The 24,129-nt window shown below is 36.0% G+C and overlaps 1 protein-coding gene across 4 annotated transcripts in view; it reads right to left on the bottom strand.

Annotated features, from left to right (window-relative positions):
• The window catches only part of LOC144978126 (cytoskeleton-associated protein 5-like), an 80,159-nt gene that overhangs the window by 38,243 nt on the left and 17,787 nt on the right, over positions 1 to 24,129 (bottom strand). For all 4 annotated transcript variants that reach the window (XM_078923768.1, XM_078923770.1, XM_078923771.1 and 1 more), the window contains exons 14-29: positions 23,423 to 23,509; positions 22,516 to 22,626; positions 21,647 to 21,739; positions 20,449 to 20,634; positions 19,159 to 19,250; positions 18,248 to 18,305; positions 16,826 to 16,951; positions 12,294 to 12,451; positions 11,642 to 11,816; positions 9,795 to 9,908; positions 8,387 to 8,515; positions 6,359 to 6,553; positions 5,108 to 5,362; positions 3,335 to 3,439; positions 1,328 to 1,477; positions 798 to 1,001 (exon numbers count right to left, since the gene is read on the bottom strand). In XM_078923768.1, coding sequence (XP_078779894.1) covers positions 798 to 1,001; positions 1,328 to 1,477; positions 3,335 to 3,439; positions 5,108 to 5,362; positions 6,359 to 6,553; positions 8,387 to 8,515; positions 9,795 to 9,908; positions 11,642 to 11,816; positions 12,294 to 12,451; positions 16,826 to 16,951; positions 18,248 to 18,305; positions 19,159 to 19,250; positions 20,449 to 20,634; positions 21,647 to 21,739; positions 22,516 to 22,626; positions 23,423 to 23,509 — 2,238 coding nt within the window. The remainder of the gene's footprint in view (positions 1 to 797; positions 1,002 to 1,327; positions 1,478 to 3,334; positions 3,440 to 5,107; positions 5,363 to 6,358; positions 6,554 to 8,386; positions 8,516 to 9,794; positions 9,909 to 11,641; positions 11,817 to 12,293; positions 12,452 to 16,825; positions 16,952 to 18,247; positions 18,306 to 19,158; positions 19,251 to 20,448; positions 20,635 to 21,646; positions 21,740 to 22,515; positions 22,627 to 23,422; positions 23,510 to 24,129) is intronic.

Below are 24,129 nucleotides of genomic sequence, written 5' to 3'. Positions count from 1 at the left end.
ACACTTTATCTTTTTATTTATGTATCCATTTATTTCAATTTTCTGTAATACATTCTAAAACTATTCAATACTCTATATAAATGTAGACTATGCATGTTTCTTTGTTTTGTTTTGTTTTTGAGAGTTTCACAGCGCTTGCAACATATTTAGGTCATATCAGCACCAGTAAAAGGAAGAAAATGGGATGGTAAAAAGTTCTAGAATTACAATTAAACCACTCAAAAAAAAGTAAGACAAAGGGGAAATAGTTCATATACGGAACAGTTGTAGATTCCAAGAGATCACCTAAATGTCTCATCCTGCCACAAGCACATGTCCCCACTAAGAGGAACACACTCAAATATTTACATCATAAATATATGAAAAACAAATACCGAATCAATAAATTTATCATTAAGTGTACAGTGGATGTGCACGTGTGTATGTTGTGAGTGTGTGAGTGTGCGTGCATACACATGAGCCATCTATTATTCTAAACGCAGCAAGCATTTCATCAATTCGGAAGTGGGGTCACTATGTATACCTAACAATAATTGCCTATTTGGACAATAAAGATTATCATTATTATTATTATTATTATTATTATTATTATTATTATTATTATTATTATTATTATTATTATTATTATTATTATTATTATTATTATTATTATTATTAATAATAATATTATTATTATTATTATTATTATTATTATTATTATTATTATTATTATTATTATTATTATTATTATTATTATTATTATTATTATTATTATATAAATGATTATTGTTATTGTTATCGTTAATATATGTCCTTACCTTGAGAATAAGATATGGGACAAATGAGGTGGCCTCAAAATCATGGAGATGATAGTCCATGGAAGACAGAAGGTTGAAGAGACGCTGTAGATAATCCAGTGCTTTGTTTAACATACTGGGATTGGTGTCATAGAATCGAATGGTGAACCATTTCAAGATGAGGTCCACATTATTCACAGTCTCTTTCTCTTGGGTCTCAAGGCACTGGGACAAAAATAAAGACAACATTTCTGATTTTTGTAAAATGACAATAGAGCATTGAGGGAATTCCCAATGGCTGAAGTGGTAGAGTACTCAACTCACACAAATGGATCAGTTTTGATCCCCGATGCAATCAAGATTTTATTCTGACCATCTATCTTCACAGCAGTGACTGGGTAGCTGGGTTTGTTGGACCTGGCAGAAAGTACATTGCTATGAACTAGCGTCCTATCCAAAGGAGGCAAGCAATTGCTACTGTATGTTTAATGCTATGCCTGATATTAGTTGTTCCTCATTGCTTGCAACATAAAATATCAATGCCTACATACCTTAATCAGCTGCTCAATCGCCTTGATGTGATATTTGAAATCAGTCTGGAAAAGATCAGCCATGATAGCTTTGTTGAAATTCTTTTCCATCTGATTTTGGAGCTGTTCCTTGTATTCAGCACGCAGCTCGATGAAGTTCCACTTCAGAACCTGAAAAGTCATTTGAAAAATGTTGGTTTGTTTTGGTTACATTTTCCAAGATTGTGTATACCAGAGGCGACAAGTATAACATATATATTCCAAGATTTCAGACCAAAATAAGACAGAACTCATGTATTATACGTATAGTGAAAACATGGAATAGTCTCTGTTTAACACGAAAAATGCATGTTCTTGGATCAGTTTAAAATCTTGATGACATGGAGTGAACTTCTCTGAGATTTACATTATATGACTAATTTTATTTTTCATGTACAGTCCACTCCGGTTAATCCCAACATTTCCCAAGAAACGGAATTAATTCTATATAAAAGTCACTGGTTAATTGCAACAAACTTTGGTTTATCGCACCAAATTTTTGCCATAAAAATGTGGTAAATTCAAGAAATCAAACAAAATATCATGATTACATTTCTGTGACAGGTTGAAAAATCGGGAGTGAGCGGGATTTAGTGCTACAGTAGTGTGTCACAATTCGATTTGAGACAAAAGAGGGGCTTTGCAGTATGGATTTGTGATGTCATCTGTGGCCATTAAAAAGGAGGCGAGGGGGGCTGGGCATAGTTTCTACAACAGGTAGACAATGACAGTTGTAAACAGAGACTGAGCGATGTTCTTTGTTTTGGGATTGACAACTGTGCATTGTGAAAAACGAGTTTGGTAAGAGCTTATTATCTCTCATCACGGCGAATCTCTTTGATGTTTAAAAAATGTTGAGAACAAAAGAGTGAAAGTTAATCCAATACGGTTTTTGCTTCAATCAAATTTCTATGTCTGTGGTGGACTACGAACTTTGTCTATGACTACTTGTTTGAGTTGAACATATATATGTTCATATATATATATATATATATATATATATATATATATATATATGTGTGTGTGTCTGTGTGTGTGTAAAATGTTTCCAATTGCGAACAGGAAACTCAACTTCGGTTGATGGCAACATTTTTGCTGATCCCAAGGTGTTGCGATTATCCGGAGTGGACTGTATTTTTAACCAAAATTTTTTACATTCTGAACCATTTTCAATGCCTACAATTATTCATCTTATTTTTTAAACTATACATTGTCATGTGGATTTAATTGTTTCCATTACTTTTATGACTTTGAAAAATACGTGATACTTGAAGCAATTTATTTCAGAGAATGCTATTTTTTCCTCAATAGAATTATTATTGTTATTGTTGTTGTTATTATCATTATTATTATTATTATTATTATTATTATGATTATTATTATTATTGTTATTTCATTATGCTAAGAGCTTTGTTCATTTATGATTTATTCAATCATGAAAAATTTTCAGTAGCCCATAGCAGTTATTTCAGACTTTACATTGTAAATATTGATTTATTTTCCTATTCATATATGTGTAAAAACTGTCTGTAAAGGATACGTGAAAAGCTATCTAAGATTTTGTAATTATAATCTATTGTATACGGCATTTAAAGAATAAGTCCTATATTCAGCCTTTAATAAGAAAAGATAAGATTAAAATTTTAAAAAACATTTTTGTTTATTCGATAAATCTTTCAAATCCATCATTGAAAGGACTGCAATTGGATTACATGTAATGACAGTCTTGATAAAAAAATTACCTTTGCCACCAAAGTGTGACATTTCAATTTATATGGGAGAGATTTGAGCTAAACATTGGCCATCTGATCCAAAAAATAAAAAGGAAAAAAAAGGAAAACAGTCAATTTTTTCTCTCTTTTTACATTAAATTTTTTTTTTCTCCAGATTGTCAAATCGGGACAGTCCCAAATTGATTAGGACAGTTGGCAGCTCTGTATAGGAATTCCGAAAACTTCATGAAAAAGGGGATTTAATCAAAGTTATCACCTTCATGGCTTTCTCTTCCTTTATTCTTTGTTCCTTGGTGACGTTAATACTCATGATAGGGCCACAGTCTTCCTCCTCTTTTTTCTTACTGGATGGGGCTGGAGCCTGATCATGAAATCAGAGGGAAAAAATTAGATATTTCAACATTTAGGGAAGCAACCTTATCTTTTTTGTTTTTTCATTTGAAAACTTCATTAGATCATAAATAAAATATTTTGTATAAAAACTGAGGATGTTTCTTGTTTTGAATAAATGAATAAATCAATTAATCAACAAAGTCACTGGCAAAAAAAAAAGTATTTAAAAAAAAAAGAAAAATGAAGTCATTTGTAAATCAGAATTGATGAATAATCACGATGGAAAGCAATTTTTTCCTATTGTATTAAAAATCTGAGTAAAAAATATTGAAACTTAAAAAATATAAAAGGGGCAATACTCAATAAACGTTCAGATAAAATGTAAGAGAACATCTCATGGAACATACACTTGGCAGCCAACTTCATGGGGATATTTATTGCAATGTATAGCCCAGTATCCACTAAATGTGCTCAAGACACTATACTTTTGGTCCCAAGTCAACATTAACAAATAACATGGAGGTAAAAACATGGTTATATAAAACATTATCATAACATTTTTCAACAAAACCACGGCTGCAACTACCCCAGTAAGTCACTGAAATGCTCTTTCCAGGGATTCAACTTTGCATTGCAACATCTGCCTGCAGTAAGAAGATGAGTGTCATAGCAAAAGACCTCAAAGCAACACGTGTACGTGGGAACAATGACTAGTGGTCCTTCAAAGCCATTAGGCCACACGTGTAAATGGGAACAATGATTAGTGGTCCTTCAAAGCCATTAGGCCACACGTGTGCGTGGGAACAATGATTAGTGGTCGTTCAAAGCCATTAGGCCACACGTGTGCGTGGGAACAATGACTAGTGGTCCTTCAAAGCCATTAGGCCACACGTGTACATGGGAACAATGATTAGTGGTCTTTCAAAGCCATTAGGCCACACATGTACGTGGGAACAATGATTAGTGGTCCTTCAAAGCCATTAAGCCACAAGTGTACGTGGGAACAATGATTAGTGGTCCTTCAAAGCCATTAGGCAATGGAGCTGGAGTTTATCCCAGTTTCTATAGTGTGAAATATGACAATAGCAATTGCTTGCTACCCCTCGGATAATACACTAATACACCATCGCAAAGCACTTTCCACCAGATCTAACAATTCCCAGCTACCCAATCATTGCTGGGTGGACAAAGGGGGTCATAAAAAATGTCAACTTCACCTACAATCACTCTCATTTCCTTTTAGGTGTAATGCGAGTGCTCTGCCACCTGAGCTATCGTGACCCTCCGGCACAATGATACAGTACTTTATAACATTCTCATTTATAACCAAAAAAAAAAAAAATTTTTTTAAAAACAAAATAGCGGAATATCCACTAAACGTGCTTTACAAAGGGACCTGACTAACAGCAATACATAACATGTATATCAAAACATGACGCCTATTAGGCGATATTCCTTTTTTTTTACGACAAAGAAAACGCGATTAACAGCCAGGGACTCATTTTACACCCGAGTATGGTGAGAGAATGTGAGGCCTCAAGGACTCAACTATGCACAGAGTGAGGCTCGAACTTAGGACTTTCTGATACAAAAGCGAGCATCTTACCACTAGACCCTATCGTGTCCCTCGGGCACAATGATACTGTACTTTATAACATTTTAATTTATAACCAAGAAACATCATTCATCCTCTAACCTTTCCTTTGCCTTTGACAACCTTCTTGGTGGGGGGTTCTGCCTTCGCAGCAGGCCCTGAGCAATTATCTGTTTCATCATAGTCGTCGACTGCAGGTGGCGGGGCTGCAGCCTGCTTTGCAACAGCAGCCTTGGGCTTGACCGGGACGGGCGCACTCTCTGCTGGGGCCGGGGCTTTCTTGGCTTTTGTGGGCTTTGCCGGTAGATTGCCACGGGCTTTCTCAAGCAGAGGCTGGATCTGATCCTTCGATGCTGGCTGTACAATGAGAAAGAGAAATAGAGAATACCATTAATGGTAGCACGTCTGACAGGTAATCAGAAGGTCTGAGGTTCAATCCCCAGTCGAGGTTGTCTGATTTTTGGGTATTATTTTTTCTTGTATTTTTCTTTCTTGCTTTGTTTGTCACCTTTCATACACACTTGTTCATATTGACACCTTTCATACACACTTGTTCATATTGACACCTTTCATACACACTTGTTCATATTGACATCTTTCATACACACTTGTTCATATTGACACCTTTCATACACACTTGTTCATATCTTTATCTAATGCCTGGCACCTTTCATACACACTTGTTCATATTGACATCTTTCATACACACTTGTTCATATTGACATCTTTCATACACACTTGTTCTGATCTTTATCTAACGCCTGGCACCTTTCATACACACTTGTTCTGATCTTTATCTAACGCCTGGCACCTTTCATACACACTTGTTCATATCTTTATCTAACGCCTGGCACCTTTCATACACACTTGTTCATATTGACATCTTTTGTTTGTTTGTTGCTTTAGGTCTCTTCCAACACAATTGAGGTTATATGAGAGACCGCTGAAACAAAAAAAACAAGCAATCTAACAAAAATAGTACAAATGTAAATCAAAATCATAACCTAAAGATATCATAAGCTAAATTATAAATAACCAAGAACAAACAGGCAGAGGATTTACAGGAAAAAAAATATCCCCTGTCAAAAATACAATCACAAACCAAAGAAGCAGGACAGGCTAGTAAAGAGAAGAAGAAACGACATCACTATCGGATCGTACACCCATGCGAACATCATAGGTATATGATTCAAGGGTGATGCTCCCATCCAACCACCCGCATATTGACATCTTTCATACACACTTGTTCATATCTTTATCTAACGCCTGGCACCTTTCATACACACTTGTTCTGATCTTTATCTTACACCAGTGCCTGCTCCTTAATTCTTAATTTGATAGGCTCATTCTTACCTTACACTTGCCAAGAGCTTTGAGGAATGAGTCATAGCCAGTGTGGATCATGAATGGAACGAGGGCATCGCCTGCCTTCTTTCTCACATCAGGATTTCTGTCCTCGAGGCATGCCAAGACTAGTGGAATGCAGGAACGGAATTCAGTGGGAAGTTGTTTGTGAGACGGAAGACGGTCAGACAGCCAGCCTAATAACTAAGAAATAAAAAGAAAAACAAACACGGTCAGACAGACAGCCTAATAACTAAGAAATAACAAGAAAAACAAACACGGTCAGACAGACAGCCTAATAACTAAGAAATAACAAGAAAAACAAACACGGTCGGACAGCCAGCCTAATAACTAAGAAATAACAAGAAAAACAAACACGGTCAGACAGGCAGCCTAATAACTAAGAAATAACAAGAAAAACAAACACGGTCAGACAGACAGCCTAATAACTAAGAAATAAAAAGAAAAACAAACACGGTCAGACAGACAGCCTAATAACTAAGAAATAACAAGAAAAACAAACACGGTCAGACAGACAGCCTAATAACTAAGAAATAAAAAGAAAAACAAACACGGTCAGACAGACAGCCTAATAACTAAGAAATAACAAGAAAAACAAACACGGTCAGACAGACAGCCTAATAACTAAGAAATAAAAAGAAAAACAAACACGGTCAGACAGACAGCCTAATAACTAAGAAATAACAAGAAAAATAAACACACAAAAAAATTATAACAACAGGATTGTCAATCCAGGAGGCAAAAAAATTAACTGAACTGATACACAAACACATTGACGGACCCTTTCTGAGAGAAGAACTCCAGTAAAGAGACATCATGAAGTTAGTTTTTTTTCCATCTTGCAGGTGATTGGAAAATATACTGAGGATTTATAACATAGTGAATTCCGTAAAGATACCGAAAATTGGCAATCTTGTAATAAGGGATCAAAATGAGGCTTCTTCTTCGTCTTTTTCTTCATTCAGGCAGCAAACGCCATCTCTTGACGACAAGCACTGCGCCATGTTGTAAGCAGTTTTGTTTTTAAGAGTTTTATGGCGCTTAAAACACGTTTAGGTCATATCAGCGCCAATAAATAGGGAAAAAAATGGGATAGTAAAAAGTTCTAGAATTACAATTAAAGCACCCAAGAAAAGGTAAGACAAAGGGGAATTGGTTCAAATAGGAAAGAGATGTAGATTCCAAGAGCACACACTATCAAAGTACTTAGTTTGAAATCATCTAAAGGTCTCATCCCGACACAAGCACAGGTCCCCACTAAGAGAAAGACACTCAAAAGTTTATAAATCATATATAATACGTAAACAAAACATAATACAGTGCATAACAGAGAGAAAGTTTACAAGGAAAAAAATATCATCTCCCAAAACTCTAACAATACATTCGACTGTTTCCCTCTCAGCCTGGGTATCGGCCAGGGCCAGTACAAAACCAAGTAATCTCATTCCAAGACAAAGACAGAAAGCATGTTGGAAAACAGGGGGGGGGGCTGGAAGACACAGTAAGTGCCTCCCTGCCCACTATGGGAGGTCAGGAACACCACCCAGACGTTATATGCAATCAGAGCAGGAACTGGTCATGACTTGGTGCTGTCACTATTTCTTCTGACCAATTGCTCTGGGACATTTCTTTGTGGTTCATGGGGAAAAAGATATGTTGCCGATGTTATGCTGTGTTGGATCTTTTGTGTATGTCAAGGAGTGGGTTGGACGGGTGCTATGTCTACGTGTTGAGAGTTGTGGATTGGTGCTTGTAGAACATTCTGGATTGTTTTTGGCTACTGGCCCAATGTAGACAATTCAAGTGATCTCATAGTCTCCCCCCTTAAACAAAATTTATTGATGCTGAAGAAAATTCTTCTCTTCTGTTGTTCTGTCTTAAATTCAATTTCATTTTTACAGCATTGACTTCAGATTCAGTTAGCCCTTGGTAAAAAAAAATATCTGTAGTAAAAAAAATAAAAAATCGAACTTTTATTTCAAATAAAAAATATAGATAAATATCACTGAGCCTTACCTCAGCCCTAAGAGTCGGGTTTTCCATCTTGAGTCCATCAAAAATGGCCTCACACTCCACAAGAGGCAACAGAGTAGCACTGTCAGCCCACACATTCATGCAAGCCACGACTTTCTCTCTTAAAATCGCCTGCAGGGAAACAATGACAATGCTCATGTCAAAATGTGATTCCTTCAATTCAACTCAAACTCAAATAGGCTTAATACATAAACTTAAAATACTTACCTTTATCAAACTTATGATAAAGATATGACCAAAGAAAAAAAAAAGAAAAATAACATAAAATAAAATAAAGTATTAAAAAAAAAAAAAATTAAGCCAAAAAAAAAAGGCATGCCAAATAAATAATGGGAACTCCGCCCAATTCTTTTATTGTGTATAATTGGAAGCAGCACTTAACGCAAGGAACACTTGCACTGGACAGAGATTTGTGGAAACAAATGACTAACTGGATACTAGAAACAGACTGACACACTTGAAGTAACACACACATGGTTCACGGCAAGTGTCCTTAATTCAACACACGGAAAAAAATGTTTAAAATGGAATATTCTGAGAGACAATCCAACAGCTGAGGTTAAGTGTGTAACTTGAATTAAGAGCACAATATGGAAATCAATTAATTTGCTCGTTGAATTTCTTTGTGTTTTGGGTCATCAGACTTGACATGACCCACAATGAATTTGTAACAGGTCGTCCATGATCACGACTGATTTTGGTACACCTTTTTAAACGAATAAATAAAAATATTAAATAAATACATAAATAAATAAATCAATTTTAAAAAAATAATAATGAATGAGTAAATAAATAAATATAATATGAACATTTTTATAGCACATTTCTTGGGATTTACCATGCTCAGTGAGCTTCACAGTTTTTCATTATCTCCCAGCAAGCCATATGAACCATATTTGCATTTCATCCATTTGTTTTTCAGTGGATAAAAATGTTTTCATTTCACAATAGAATGGTTGTTAGATCTTGAAATGAATTCATGTGACAAACATGATCTGGTTGAGATTTTGAAATGAATTCATCAGACAAACATGATCTGGTTTAGATTTTGAAATGAATTCATCAGACAAACATGATCTGGTTTAGATCTTGAAATGAATTCATCAGACAAACATGATCTGATGTTGGTTTAGATCTTGAAATGAATTCATCAGACAAACATGATCTGGTTTAGATCTTGAAATGAATTCATCAGACAAACATGATCTGGTTTAGATCTTGAAATGAATTCATCAGACAAACATGATCTGGTTTAGATCTTGAAATGAATTCATCAGACAAACATGATCTGATGTGCGTAACCAAGACAACAAACCTGGTCCCTGGTTCTGGCGCAGAGACTAAAACCAAGGCAAATTTTCTACCTCCTACGAGCCAATCTTTATTTTACCTTGGAATCAGCCATGCATGAAATAAGTCCTGGTCCAATGACTTTGTAATGAGATTTGGTGTGGGGTCCTAAAGCCGTGGCCAGGGTTTGACAAATGGTGATGGTCGTCATTTGCTGCAGACATGAAACAATACACACGTGTGTGAGATCAGCAATGATAGTAATTTTGACTCGATGATGATGATGATGATGAGGTTGATCAAGATGGTGGTGGTGATGATGATGATGATGGTGGTGATGAAGGAATAAAGATGAGGAAGAGGAGGGGAAAAAGAGGGGTAGTAGAACAAGAAGAGCCTTGATACTCTAAAGCGCCTGGTACAATCTGTACTGTTAGATTTGTCCTGGTCACCCTGCCAACCAGTTAACTGCCGTACTCTGGACAAAAATCGTATTTAAAAACTTGGCCAGACAACTCATCCTTCAAACATCTATTGATTCAAATTACCCTCATCTCGGCAAAGTCAAATTTTTAAATATGAGTTTTTCCAGAGTGCAGCATTTAACTGTTGAATTCAGCAGACGTTGAATGGGTGGCTGGTGGAAAGTTCTCTACAACAGAACAGCATTTAAATCCAAGGATAGTATACAATTGTTGTCAATATCCAGTTCTCACCTCGGAAAACCTGAGATTTAGGACATCTATTTTCATGTATCTGTTTGTAAAATAATGAATTTGAAAGGTATCCAACAAAAAAAAATACATGATAATTTAAAGTTGTTGAAATAACTGTTTCAGCAATTTATTTCACTTTCCTATTGAACATAAAAATTATGAACATTTTTAAAGCAAATTCCTATGGATTCACCATGCTGGATGCACCACGCAATTCTTTAGGCCATATGGCACCATATTTCCATCTCATAAAGGGCAGGTTGAACGTTGGGTGCCTTTTTGTTATAGCATTCTTATTGTCTGCCCCTCACTGGTCGTATTATTGTACTCTGCAAAAACATGCATTTAACAATTTGACCAGAAAACTCGTCCTTCAAATATTGATTGAATAAAATGACCCTCATCTTGGCAAAAACCCTCAAACCTGGGACCATCTTTGAGGCAAGATGAGGGTCATTTAAAGGATGAGCTATCTTGCCAACATTTTAAATACGTGGGTTAGTTTGTTTTTTTCAGAGAACAGCAGTATACTTTTGCACTCATTCACACCTGATTTGTTTTGCACTCATTCACATCTGATTTGTTTTGCACTCATTCACATCTGATTTGTTTTGCACTCATTCACATCTGATTTGTTTTGCACTCATTCACACCTGATTTGTTTTGCACTCATTCACATCTGATTTGTTTTGCACTCATTCACATCTGATTTGTTTTGCACTCATTCACATCTGATTTGTTTTGCACTCATTCACACCTGATTTGTTTTGCACTCATTCACACTTGATTTGTTTTGCACTCATTCCCACCTGATTTGTTTTGCACTCATTCACATCTGATTTGTTTTGCACTCATTCACACTTGATTTGTTTTGCACTCATTCACATCTGATTTGTTTTGCACTCATTCACACCTGATTTGTTTTGCACTCATTCACACCTGATTTGTTTTGCACTCATTCACAACTGATTTGACAGTTATACTGAAGGATAAAATGCTGGGGCCCTAGCCCTATCCAGTCACAGACTGACCCTGCTCAAGATAATTTGTTTGTTACGAAACCAGACGTGGTGCACAGAGCCACTGATGCCACAGATAACATTCAAAGTCTATCAAACGACACTGATGCCACAGATAACATTCAGACTATCAAACGACACTGATGCCACAGATAACATTCAAAGTCTATCAAACGACACAAGAACATGATTGACAATAAAATAAAACTCACCAAATTTTTATTGGCATCTCCAAGCCGTGTCTTGAGTGCCTCAGGCAGAGGACCTACATTTGCTGTTACAAATTTTGCCTCGGACAAAATGCTGGTCACCTTTTGTAAACCTTCCGCTCTGACCTTCCAGTTTTTGTCAGCCATTTCTGCAACCAAGGCTTCTGTTATTTTCTCACTGAAAAATGCCAATGAGAGAAAAAGAGAGAGAGAAAACAGTTAGTCATTATTCTGATTGTTTGTAATATTTGTAGTATTTAGGGGTTTACCGTGCTTGCAACACAGTTAGGGTATTTCAATACAAATAAAAAAGGAAAACTGTTACACAGAAAATAACTAAGACTGAAATAGAATGAGCTTTCAAATAGCACAATATACATTCAATGTGCTCAAAACACTTTACAAAGGAGTCCAAGACAACGGCAACATTTGACATGTCGTATGAGACATAAAACCTGTTTGGCACTATAAGAATTGTTTTCGGCAGTGACAAAGCTGTTAAAATTCTATAGACAGAAAATATGACTAAAGGGCCTTTTCTCAGGACTTCATTTTGAGCGCCCCACATTGGGACTCAAACCTAGGACCTATGGATCACGAACCGAGTTACTCGACCACGAAAAAATAAATAAGCCAAAATAACTCAAAAATCTACCTGATGTCATTCCTAGGAACCAAGTCTTCCACCGCCACATCTCCACCTCCCTGTTCATCTCCTTCTTTCTCGTTGTCATCGTCGTCCTCATCCCCACCAGGACCACCTGCAGCGGACAGCAATTTGCGAATTGGAGCCGGGGGCTTTGTGTCCTTCATCTAAACCATGAGGAATAAGATTGGAACAACAATGTCAAATCTATATCCTATTCCTGCCTTTTTTCTATTTTTATTGGGGGCTTTGTGTCCTTCATCTAAACCATGAGAAATAAGATTGGAACAACAATGTCAAATCTATATCCTATTCCTGTCTGTTTTCTATTTTTATTGGGGGCAATCAAACAATGTCATGATATTTATACTGTAAGGGCAATCAAACAATGTCATGATATAATTTATACCGTAAGGGCAATCAAACAATGTCATGATATTATTTATACTGTAAGGGCAATCAAACAATGTCATGATATTATTTATACCGTAAGGGCAATCAAACAATGTCATGATATTATTTATACCGTAAGGGCAATCAAACAATGTCATGATATTATTTATACCGTAAGGGCAATCAAACAATGTCATGATATTATTTATACCGTAAGGGCAATCAAACAATGTCATGATATTCATACCGTAAGGGCAATCAAACAATGTCATGATATTATTTATACCGTAAGGGCAATCAAACAATGTCATGATATTCATACCGTAAGGGCAATCAAACAATGTCATGATATTATTTATACCGTAAGGGCAATCAAACAATGTCATGATATTATTTATACCGTAAGGGCAATCAAACAATGTCATGATATTATTTATACCGTAAGGGCAATCAAACAATGTCATGATATTCATACCGTAAGGGCAATCAAACAATGTCATGATATTATCTATACTGTAAGGGCAATCAAACAATGTCATGATATTATTAATACCGTAAGGGCAATCAAACAATGTCATGATATTATTTATACCGTAAGGGCAATCAAACAATGTCATGAAATTATTTATACCGTAAGGGCAATCAAACAATGTCATGATATTATTTATACCGTAAGGGCAATCAAACAATGTCATGATATTATTTATACCGTAAGGGCAATCAAACAATGTCATGATATTCATACCGTAAGGGCAATCAAACAATGTCATGATATTATCTATACTGTAAGGGCAATCAAACAATGTCATGATATTATTTATACCGTAAGGGCAATCAAACAATGTCATGATATTATTTATACCGTAAGGGCAATCAAACAATGTCATGAAATTATTTATACCGTAAGGGCAATCAAACAATGTCATGATATTATTTATACCGTAAGGACAATCGAACAATGTCATGATATCATTTATACCATAAGGGCAATCAAACAATGTCATGATATTATTTATACCATAACCCTCTTGTGATCATATGAAAGGGCAATCAAACAAATTTACTAAAGTTTCCTTCATCCTGAATGAGAGAGTTAACATATCAAAATTACAAAATATTTTCAACTAAAAGCTATCTCAGGGTAAATGTAGTCAAGGATTAATTTTTATACTGATCAACTGATGTAACAAAAATTAATTTTAAATCATCATTTTTCCCTCATCTTTTATTTTTACAAAAATCCAAAAGTAAAAAAAAAAAAGATCTTAGATTTAGTAAACAGTAAATAGGATGGTTGGATCTCCAGCAGTTAGTAAACAGTAAATAGGATGGTTGGATCTCCAGCAATTAGTAAACAGTAAATAGGATGGTTGGATCTCCAGCAGTTAGTAAACAGTAAATAGGATGGTTGGATCTCCAGCAGTTAGTAAACAGTAAATAGGATGGTTGGATCTCCAGCAGTTAGTAAACAGTAAATAGGATGGTTGGATCTCCAGCAGTTAGTAAACAGTAAATAGGATGGTTGGATCTCCAGCAGTTAGTAAACAGTAAATAGGATGGTTGGATCTCCAACAGTTAGTAAACAGTAAATAGGATGGTTGGATCTCCAACAGTTAGTAAACAGTAAATAGGATGGTTGGATCTCCAGCAGTTAGTAAACAGTAAATACGAGGGCTCTTTCATAATTAACCGAAACATGCCTGTAAAATCCGCGTTTTTTATGCTATCAACAAAATTCTTGCACGTGTTCATACCTTGACTCGTCCTTCATTTCTCTATGTAACAGCCAAGTCTGTCGACACACTTCTGCCAACGCCGCACCATGGAATAGATACCCTCTCGGAAGAAATTTCCGTCAAGGTTTTGTAGCCATTTCCGCACATGGTCAACAAGCTCTTCATCGACATCAAAGCGCTTTCCTGCCAGCTCACGTTTCAGTGGCCCAAAGAGGTGATAATCAGATGGTGCGAGGTCTGGACTGTGTGGTGGGTGTGGCAAAATCTCCCATCCATATTTCTCTAGCCAACCTTGCGTCACTCGTGCTGTGTGGGGTGTAGCGTTGTCGTGTTGCAAAATGACCCCGTTGGTCAACTGCCCTGGGCGCTTTCTGCGAATGTTTCCATGTCATCGAATATTGCTTTGTTTCTGGGGTGCAATGGTGCAACCAAGTCTCATCACCGGTGACTATGCTGTCAAGAAAAGTCACATCGTACCCTAGAAAGTCTCCGCCGGCGTTGGCAGTATGCCCGTGAACTCTTGCTTCTTCTCAAAAGTTCCCTGCAGATGTCCAATCTTTGTTCTTTATGATTGTCTGTCAATTGCTTAGGAACCCATCTTGCGCTGACTTTTCTGTAGCCAAGTTCATCAAATACAATTCTATGGGCAGAAGTTTCCGAAATTTCAAGACTGCTTGCGATTTCATGAAGTTTTAACCTCCTGTCTTGACGAATAAGCTCATCAACTCGCTTCACATTGTCTTCTGACGTCGCAGTTATCGAACGCCCTCTCCCTTCCCTGTCTGTCAAGTCAGAATGGCCAGCTTCAAACAAATTACACCAGTGATAGACTTGTGTACGGCTTATAACATGCTCACCATATACACTCTGAAGTTCTTTATGAATTTCGGTAGGATTCAGACTTTTGGCGTTCAAAAAACGTATGACAGCTCTGATTTCCTCCTTTGACCAAGTTTCAAGGTGGGCCGCCATCTTTAAAATCGTCTAGAAATTCATTGTGCAAAATTATGCACTTCATAATTTTTGGGAATATCCGTAAGGAAATAAGGAATATCATGTCGTTTACAGAATTAAAAAATCTCCACTGGTTGCTGAGCAATGGGCATTTTTCGGTTATTTCTGAAAGAGCCCTCGTAGGATGGTTGGATCTCCAGCAGTTAGTAAACAGTAAATAGGACGGTTGGATCTCCAGCAGTTAGTAAACAGTAAATAGGATGGTTGGATCTCCAGCAGTTAGTAAACAGTAAATAGGATGGTTGGATCTCCAGCAGTTAGTAAACAGTAAATAGGATGGTTGGATCTCCAGCAGTTAGTAAACAGTAAATAGGATGGTTGGATCTCCAGCAGTTAGTAAACAGTAAATAGGATGGTTGGATCTCCAGCAGTTAGTAAACAGTAAATAGGATGGTTGGATCTCAAGCAGTTTGTACATCATGGCAAATCATCTTAAACCAACCACTAAACTTTCATTTTGATTTCATGCCTTTAAAAGTTTTACGGCGCATGCAACACATTAAGGTCATATCAGCACCAGTAGAAAGGAAGAAAATGGGATAGTAATAAGTTCTAGGGTAACAATTAAAGCACCTAAGAAAAGGTAAGACAAAGGGAAATTGATTCAAATAGGAAACAGATGTAGAGCCCAAAAGCACACTATCTAAAGTACTTAGTTTGAGATCACTTAAAAGTCTCATCCAGACACAAGCACAGGTCCCCACTAAGAGGAATACACTCAAATGTTTAGAAATCATATAAAATGTGTAAACAAAACATAATACAGTTCATAACACAGATATGATTTACAAGGAAAAAAAAAATCATCTTCCAAAACTAACAATACATTTGACTGTTTCTCTCTCAGCCCGGATATCCGGCCAGGGCCAGGACAAAACCAAGTAATCTCATTTCAAGACAAAGACAAAAAGCAAGTTGGAAAACAGATATAGGGGGATAGAAGGCACAGTAAGGACCTCCCTGCCCCAGTGCTGCCAACCCTAGCCCATGTAAATGTGTACAATGGAGAGCCAAAATGAGTAAGATTTTTTAAAAATGTGTACAATTCTGCAAACTCGATAATTAGCACTAAATCTGAAAATGGGCAATTAGACCATACTAGCAATGATATAATCAATATTTGAAATAATGAATAAGCTTACACTTTATAGATGATAAATAGTATCAACTTCCAGATCCATGTATAATTCTGATGGGTCAAGAAACATTTAGTGTGTAAGGACACCAAAAAGGGCATTAATGCTAAAAATGCTTAAATAATAGAAATCTAATTATGCGTACAATCCTCAGAAAAATGTGTACAATGAATGAAAATGCGTAAAAATACGCATTTTTTACGTAAGGTTGGCATCACTGCTGCCCACTATGGGAGGTCAGGAAGCCCACCCAGTCACCAACCTTTGCAAACTCGGCATCAATTTGCTGTAGTAATGCAGGTTTTTCGTTCTCAAAGAAGACTCGCAGTGTTTCCCCCATGTACATGTACATGACTCCTAGAAGGGTGACGGCTGCCCCTCTCACACCCTGAAGGAAAAAATGGTGGTGATAACAAAACAGATTTAAAACAACAAATCCTCTATATGGCTGTCGTCAAATTTAAGAAAAAAATGAATTATAAAATGTTATTTTCGCACAAATACAATTCAAAAAGATAAAGTGTAAACTTTCATCCTTTTCTTATTTAAAACAGCCGTTTGTCTTTTAAAGGAAAATCAAGTTTTCAATGTGCCACTGATCATCATCAACAGCATTTATTTCAAAGTAGGGATGGGCCTTAATCGATACCTTCTCAATACTATTAATTAAGTTTGAAATTAGTCAGTAGTCGATACTTTTTGGCACTTAACTGATATTCCATGTGTGGCTTGCTTCGGCTTTGTTATGAATAAAGTCACTCTTATTCTTCAAAAAGAAAAAATAAAGTATTGCTTAAATGAAAGAATATTTAAGGAACAACTCCACAGACAACGCAGGCTCTTCCCTTATTAAAGAGTCTGTGGAAGGCTGACCTCGTGATCTCACTTTTCGTGCCGTAGGTTCAACTGATCCTTAGTATCAAATTAGTTATTCAATATTGAAAATTCTTATTCAATAGAGTACTCGATACCTTTCAGTATCAATTAAGGCCCATCCCTATTTCAAAGGGACCTCTCTAATCAGAGAAGGTTGGATGACAAAAACACATGGAAAGACAAGGGGATAAGTTTTTGTACTTTGAAAGCTTTCTTCTAACTTTATAGTTGGACAATTTTCTTTTTCAACCAATTTTAGCTGTAATAACTTACTTAAACCAGACAACTAAAGCCAAGCAACTCATATGGAGTCAGTGAAGAATGGGCAACTTTTTAGAGATGTACAGCTAAAATGCTGATTTCAATTTTCCATATTAAGAATTATCGATACCAGACCTGCCTACTTGAAATCAGAAAAATTCGTAGTTTTCAGGGGTAGTAACAACATAGTAGGCATTATAACTACTTTTAAAAATGACCAATTTGTGTTTAATTATTTTAAATTAACGCTTTAAACTCATTTATAAATTAGCTCTGGCAACAAAACTTTGATTTCAAGAAGTTTATTGAATTAGAAGAGATCTAGAATAATTGTCAATTAGGACCAGAAAATTCGTGGTTCTATGAAATTTTCCCAGAAGTAGGCAAGTCAGACAAATTGTGTCAAGAAGTTTAAGATGGTGCAAATCGATCTCACGAAGAAAAAGAATATTTGTCTCTCTAAGCTTGAGAAATCAGAGGATAACAATAGGACATTCCCACATTGTCATCATCATCATCATCATCATCATCATCATCATCCACTTACAGGGTTAGAATTAGCAAGGGCCTTGTTGATGATGGGAATGGTCTCCTTCACTTTGATTCTACACAGAAATGAAATAATAATAATAATAATAATAATAATAATAATAATAATAATAATAATAATAATAATAATAATAATAATAATAATAATAATAATAATAATAATAATAATAATAATAATAATAATAGTATTTCTATAGCGCCTAAGCACCCACTAAAATGTGCTCTGCAGCGCTTTATAATTAACTCAAATGCACAACCATCCACGCACACACAAACACACAGACATGCCCACAGATATGTATATATATATATCAAATTCAAAGAAAACATTTTTTTAAATTAAAAAATCAATCATAAAATCAAAATAATTCAGTCTTAAAGTGCTTCTTAAATGTTAGATTTACTAGGAGCAGATTTTGTTCTTAAACTGAGAGAAATCTTAAAATTATGACAGGATCTTTTCGCATTTGATGAAAACAAACTAAAAAAAAAAAAAATTACCAACACGAATTATCAATCGGAAACCAAAGTTTAAATTGATCAATTCTGATACAGGGTTGCCAATTCAGGAAGCAAAAATTGACTGAACTTTTACAGAAACACGTAGACCGACCCCTTTCTGAGTGCTAAACTCCAGTAAAAAGACATTATATAATCACTTTTTTTTTTTTCAGTTTAGCAGGTGATTGGAAAATATACTGAGAGTTTATAATTGAATACTGAATTCCGTAAATATACGGAAAATTGGCAACCCCTTGTTGATATGATTATACATTGTAAATGATAGAACAGTTCATTATTATCATATTAAAAATCAATCACAATCAACAACCATTCTCATTTATTGTCATTGTCATTTGATCACAAATACTAGTGGGAAGAATAGGAAGACAAAATGAATATCCTTACTTCATCCCAAACTCAGTGACCCCTGTGGACAGCCATACTAGAGATTCTTGTTGATTTTTGGGGTTTTTTAGTTCAAAAGCTCTTGATATCACCTGAAAAATATGTCAACAACCTATTTGAAATCCAGTTCCTTTGATATATGATTTTTAAAATCTTTCTTTCATGAAATGATTTTTTTTTGTTAGCAGTAAGGGAGCAACTAGATTTTAGACTAGTATTAAGTTAACAACTCCTGAAAAGAATAAGAAACATTTATTTTACAATTTCACGAAAGACTTATTCTACTACAAAAGCAGTACTGATTGGTATCAACAAGTATATGCAAAGATCACAATTTAAAACAAAAAGTTTTCAATGTATGAAAACAATAGAATTGACGACAAACAGATTTAACCCCACCACCAGTGACCCAGCTAAATACTGATATACTCCAGATCAACAGCCTAAAACTATGGCAGTCAAAAACTTTGGAATAAATGACAAAAAGATTATACACCATCCACCGTGTTTTTTTGCTTTTGTTTTTAAGGGTTTTACGGCACTTGCGACACATTCAGGTCATTTCAGAGCCTGTTAAAAGGAAGAAAATGGGACAATAAAAAAATCCCAGATTTAAAAGTAAGACTAATGACTAAGGGGAATTGGTTCAATAAGAACAGATGTAGATTCCAAGAGCATATTATCAGTGTACTTTGTTTGAGATCACCAAAAAGTCTCATCCAGACTTATGCACATTATCCCACTAAGAGGAATACACTCAAATGTTTACAAACCTTTATACCTTCAAAAGAAAACAGTACATAACAGAGAGATGATTAACAAGAAAAAATATATAATCTCCCAAAACTTTAACCATACATTTGACTGCTTCCCTCTCGGGCAAGGCCAGGACAAAACTAGGTAATCTCATTTCAAGTCAAGACAAAGACGGAAAGCAAGTTGGGAAACATTTATAGAGTATAGAAGACACAGCAAGTGATCTCTGTGTCCACTATGGGAGGTCAGAGACAAAGACGGAAAGCAAGTTGGGAAACATTTATAGAGCATAGAAGACACAGCAAGGGATCTCTGTGTCCACTATAGGAGGTCAGAGACAAAGACGGAAAGCAAGTTGGGAAAAATTTATAGAGTATAGAAGACACAGCAAGGGATCTCTGTGTCCACTATGGGAGGTCAGAGACAAAGACGGAAAGCAAGTTGGGAAACATTTATAGAGTATAGAAGACACAGCAAGTAATCTCTGTGTCCACTATAGGAGGTCAAAAAAACCCACAACCACCACTGACCCACCTCAATACTGATATACTCCAGACCAACAGCCTCTGACATGGCGGTCAAAGACTCTTTGGCCGGCCCTCCATTCTTCACGTCCCCCAACTTGTCCACCACATCAGGTATACAAAACTCTGCTGACCGTTTACTGAATTTGGAGTTGCGAGCAAGCTGGGCTAATACATCCAGTTTCAACTTGAGAACCTGTAAAAACATCCCATCAAAAACAGTTTAAACTACAATCCAATACCCCGTGTCACATATTTGATGGTTCTTTTAAAATCCAAACAAACTGAGTGGCAGAAAATTAATATAAATCTAAATAGTTATTCTTATTCTGTAGTTATTCACTAGTTATAGTGCGGCTATGTGGTCCAGTGTTATGTTTCAGATCAGAAGGTCCTGGGTTCGAGCCTCGCTCAGCACATAGTTGAGTCCTTGGAAAAGGCTCTTTACTCATATTCTCTCACTGTACTAGGTGTAAAATGAATACCTGATCGTTAACAGCTTTGTTTATCCGAAAAAAAATGGTAATATCGCCTAACAGGCGTCATGTCTCGCTCTACTCGTTATGTGTTGCTGTTGTTCAGGGCCCCTTTATAAAGTGCCTTAAGCACGTTTCGTGGATATTGCACTATATAAAAGATCAATTCTCAATCCATCCTCACAATAAATTTTGCAATTCAGGAAATATCAGAAAATAAAAATTTCACTCTAAAATCCTAAACGTTTGTCTAAACTTCTTTTTCTAATGAAATGAGAGAGTCATAAAACCATCTAGGTAAAAAGATTTCAGTCTTGTCAAGTTAAATTCATAATAAATCATCTACTTGGAAGGAGGAAGTGGGTGGGGTGGGGGTGGGGGCTAATGTCCCTGAAAAACTTTTAAAACAAAAAAAAAAGAAAGAAAAAAGAAAAAAAAAAAAGAAAAAAGAAAAAGAAAAAAAAAAAAAAAAAAAAAAGAAAGAAAGAAAGAATAGAAAAAAAAAAAGAAAAAAAAAGAAAGAAAGAAAGAAAGAAAGCAAGAAAGAAAGCAAGAGAAAGAAAGCAAGAAAGAAAGCAAGAAAGAAAGAAAGAAAGAAAGAAATAAAGAAAGAAAGGAAGAAAGGAAGAAAGAAAGAAAGAAAGAAAGAAAGAAAGAAAGAAAGAAAGAAAGAAAGAAAGAAAAAAAGAAAGAAAGAAAAAAAGAAAGAAAAAAAAAGAAAGAAAATATTACCTGGAAATTGGTGTCCTTCAATCCTGGTTTCTTCATCAAGATACGTACACACACCTGACACGGTATATCATCTCGACTTGTACTGCTCACAACCTAAAAACAGGTCAAATAATGACATTCAAGTACAACTATATTACAACAAAGTGAAATCCGGATAAAACCAACATGGCTTGACCAGAAAGATTGACTGACTTTAAATATCCAGTGTCAATGGAACATGTTTAGATAAATAACATGAACATTTGAGGACAAACAAAAGGTGTTGAATTTAAGCAGAAGTTGACTTTAAGAGTGTTGACATTATAGAAAAAAATTAAAAAACAAACAAACTTGAGCTTTTATATAGCGCAATATCCACTAAGCATGCTCAAAGCACTTTACAAGGGGTCACTGACCACCAGCAACACGAAACATGTAGAACGAGACATGACGCCTGTTAGGCTATACTGCAATTCTTTCCGACAGAGACAATGCTGTTAACGGCCAGGTACTCGTTTTACACACGAGTACGGTGAGAAAATGTGAGTAAAGAGTCTTTTCCAAGGACTCAACTATGTGCTGAGTGAGCTGCTCGAACCCAGGACCTTGCGATCCGAAAGCGAGTGTCATACCACAAGACCACACTATGCGGATTCCAGCGTACCGTACCTGCCAATCCAGACTTAAATAAAAAGCAGAGGGGTCAACCTAAATAAAAGAGGAGGAGTCAGTGAAAATATCCTAAACTTTATATGCCCCCCCCCCCCCCCCAAAAAAAAAAAATAAATACAGTTGTCTTTACAAATAAAAATGTCATTTCAACCCTGCTTCAAACTGTTGCTAATTTTATCTCCTTCTAATAAAATGTGAAGAAGTTGATGATGAGCTACCTTTGCAATGGTCTCCATAGCCGCCAACCTCTCCTTCCAGTTGGAGCTGACCAGAGTGGTCAGGGTGTCACCGGAAAAGAAGGCTTGGGCTTTCTCTTCAACTGCTTCATCCTGCAATCAAATCAACACGACATTACAAAAATATTTAAAAAATAAATTCCCTTAATTCATCCCATCGGGGAAATTTGTCTCTAGGGTCTATTCCAAGGGAAGACTGGAATAACCCGGGCATCAGCTGCAGTGCAGTGCCGTGCCGCAAATTGCGGCAGGTAGTTGAACTCCGTACAAAGCAAAGACCGTACCACTGAGCCACGCTGCCTGTCGTTTCAACAGTTTTCCTCTTATATTTTAGCGAGACTTTGATTTTTAAAAAAAAAAATTTGTGCACGAAATTATTCTAAAACATCCCTGGATCGTTTAAAAATCATCCATGAAAAAAATGTATATCTAAAATGTTTTTTTTGCCATCTCAGTTTTTCAAAAGTTTCATATCGGAGCTTAGAGGTGAGAACTTATCTTTTATATTTTTTGTTGTCTGAGTGATTTTTCTTCTTCTTTCCCCTCATGATATCTTTATCATCAATTTGCAGGAACGTGAGTGATTTATTTTACGTATTTGCAACGCTTAACAGTGATATCAGCCACAGGAATGAGAGAATTTTTAAAATGTAATCTGAGGAAACATCAAACAAAGTATGAAGACAGCAGTTGGTTGCCAATCTTTGTGGGTCTGAAAGTGTCTGGTTGTAAAAACATTTATTTCCTCTATCTATTTGTCTCTTGCCAATCTTTGTGGGTCTGAAAGTGTCTGGTTGTAAAAAAATACATTTCCTCTATCTATTTGTCTCCAAAGCAATGTTTGTTTGTTTTTTTACAACACAAAGAATGAAATAAACCAAATAATTACACTGAGAAGATTTTCCAGTTTTTCCTCTCCACCAGCTTTCTTTGCCTTGCCCACAGGTTTCTTGGGTCCCCCTGGTGGTCCTCCGGCCTGAAAATACAAAATATGAAAAAAGAAGAATCTTTACAAAATGAGATTACGCATGAAAATAAATACAATACAAAATGTCGCTTAATCATAACAACATTATTGTATTGTATTTTAATTCACCCTTCCTTACTAAAGAGCAGTCTACTTCCTATCCCATATATATATATGTATCTGTCCATGTAACTTTTGGTTTTCCATCCGGGTGAGTGAAAAAAAAATTCAGTTGGTAGAGCACTCGCTTCACACGCAAAGGGACCTAGATTGATTCCGGGTGAAGTCGTGGTTTAAAAAAAACAACTCCCCTGTCCATCCAGCAGTGATTTGTTAGCTGGGTCTGAAAGTACTTTGCGATAGACTAGTGTCCTATCTAAAGGGTAGCAAGCAATTTCTAGTGTCCGTTTCATGCTATTGAAACTGGGATAAACTCCAGTTCCATGGGCCTAATGGAAGGAATACTTGTCTAGCACGGCTTCAGACACACAATTTCAGATTTCTACCTCAAGGCAACAATATTCTCCACTTCTATATAACTAGTGGCCGAGTGGTTGAGGCACTGCACTGTGACCCGGAAGGTCCTGGGTTCAAGCCCCACTTCAGGCACTTTCGTTTTTTTCTTTGAG

This window comes from Berghia stephanieae, chromosome 8 (genome assembly GCF_034508935.2).
Source record: "Berghia stephanieae isolate SIO BIC M18660-M18661 chromosome 8, UCSD_Bste_1.3, whole genome shotgun sequence".
Lineage (NCBI taxonomy): Eukaryota > Metazoa > Mollusca > Gastropoda > Nudibranchia > Aeolidiidae > Berghia > Berghia stephanieae.
Note: the sequence above shows the minus strand (reverse complement) of the source record. Positions and strands in the feature narration are given on the sequence as shown.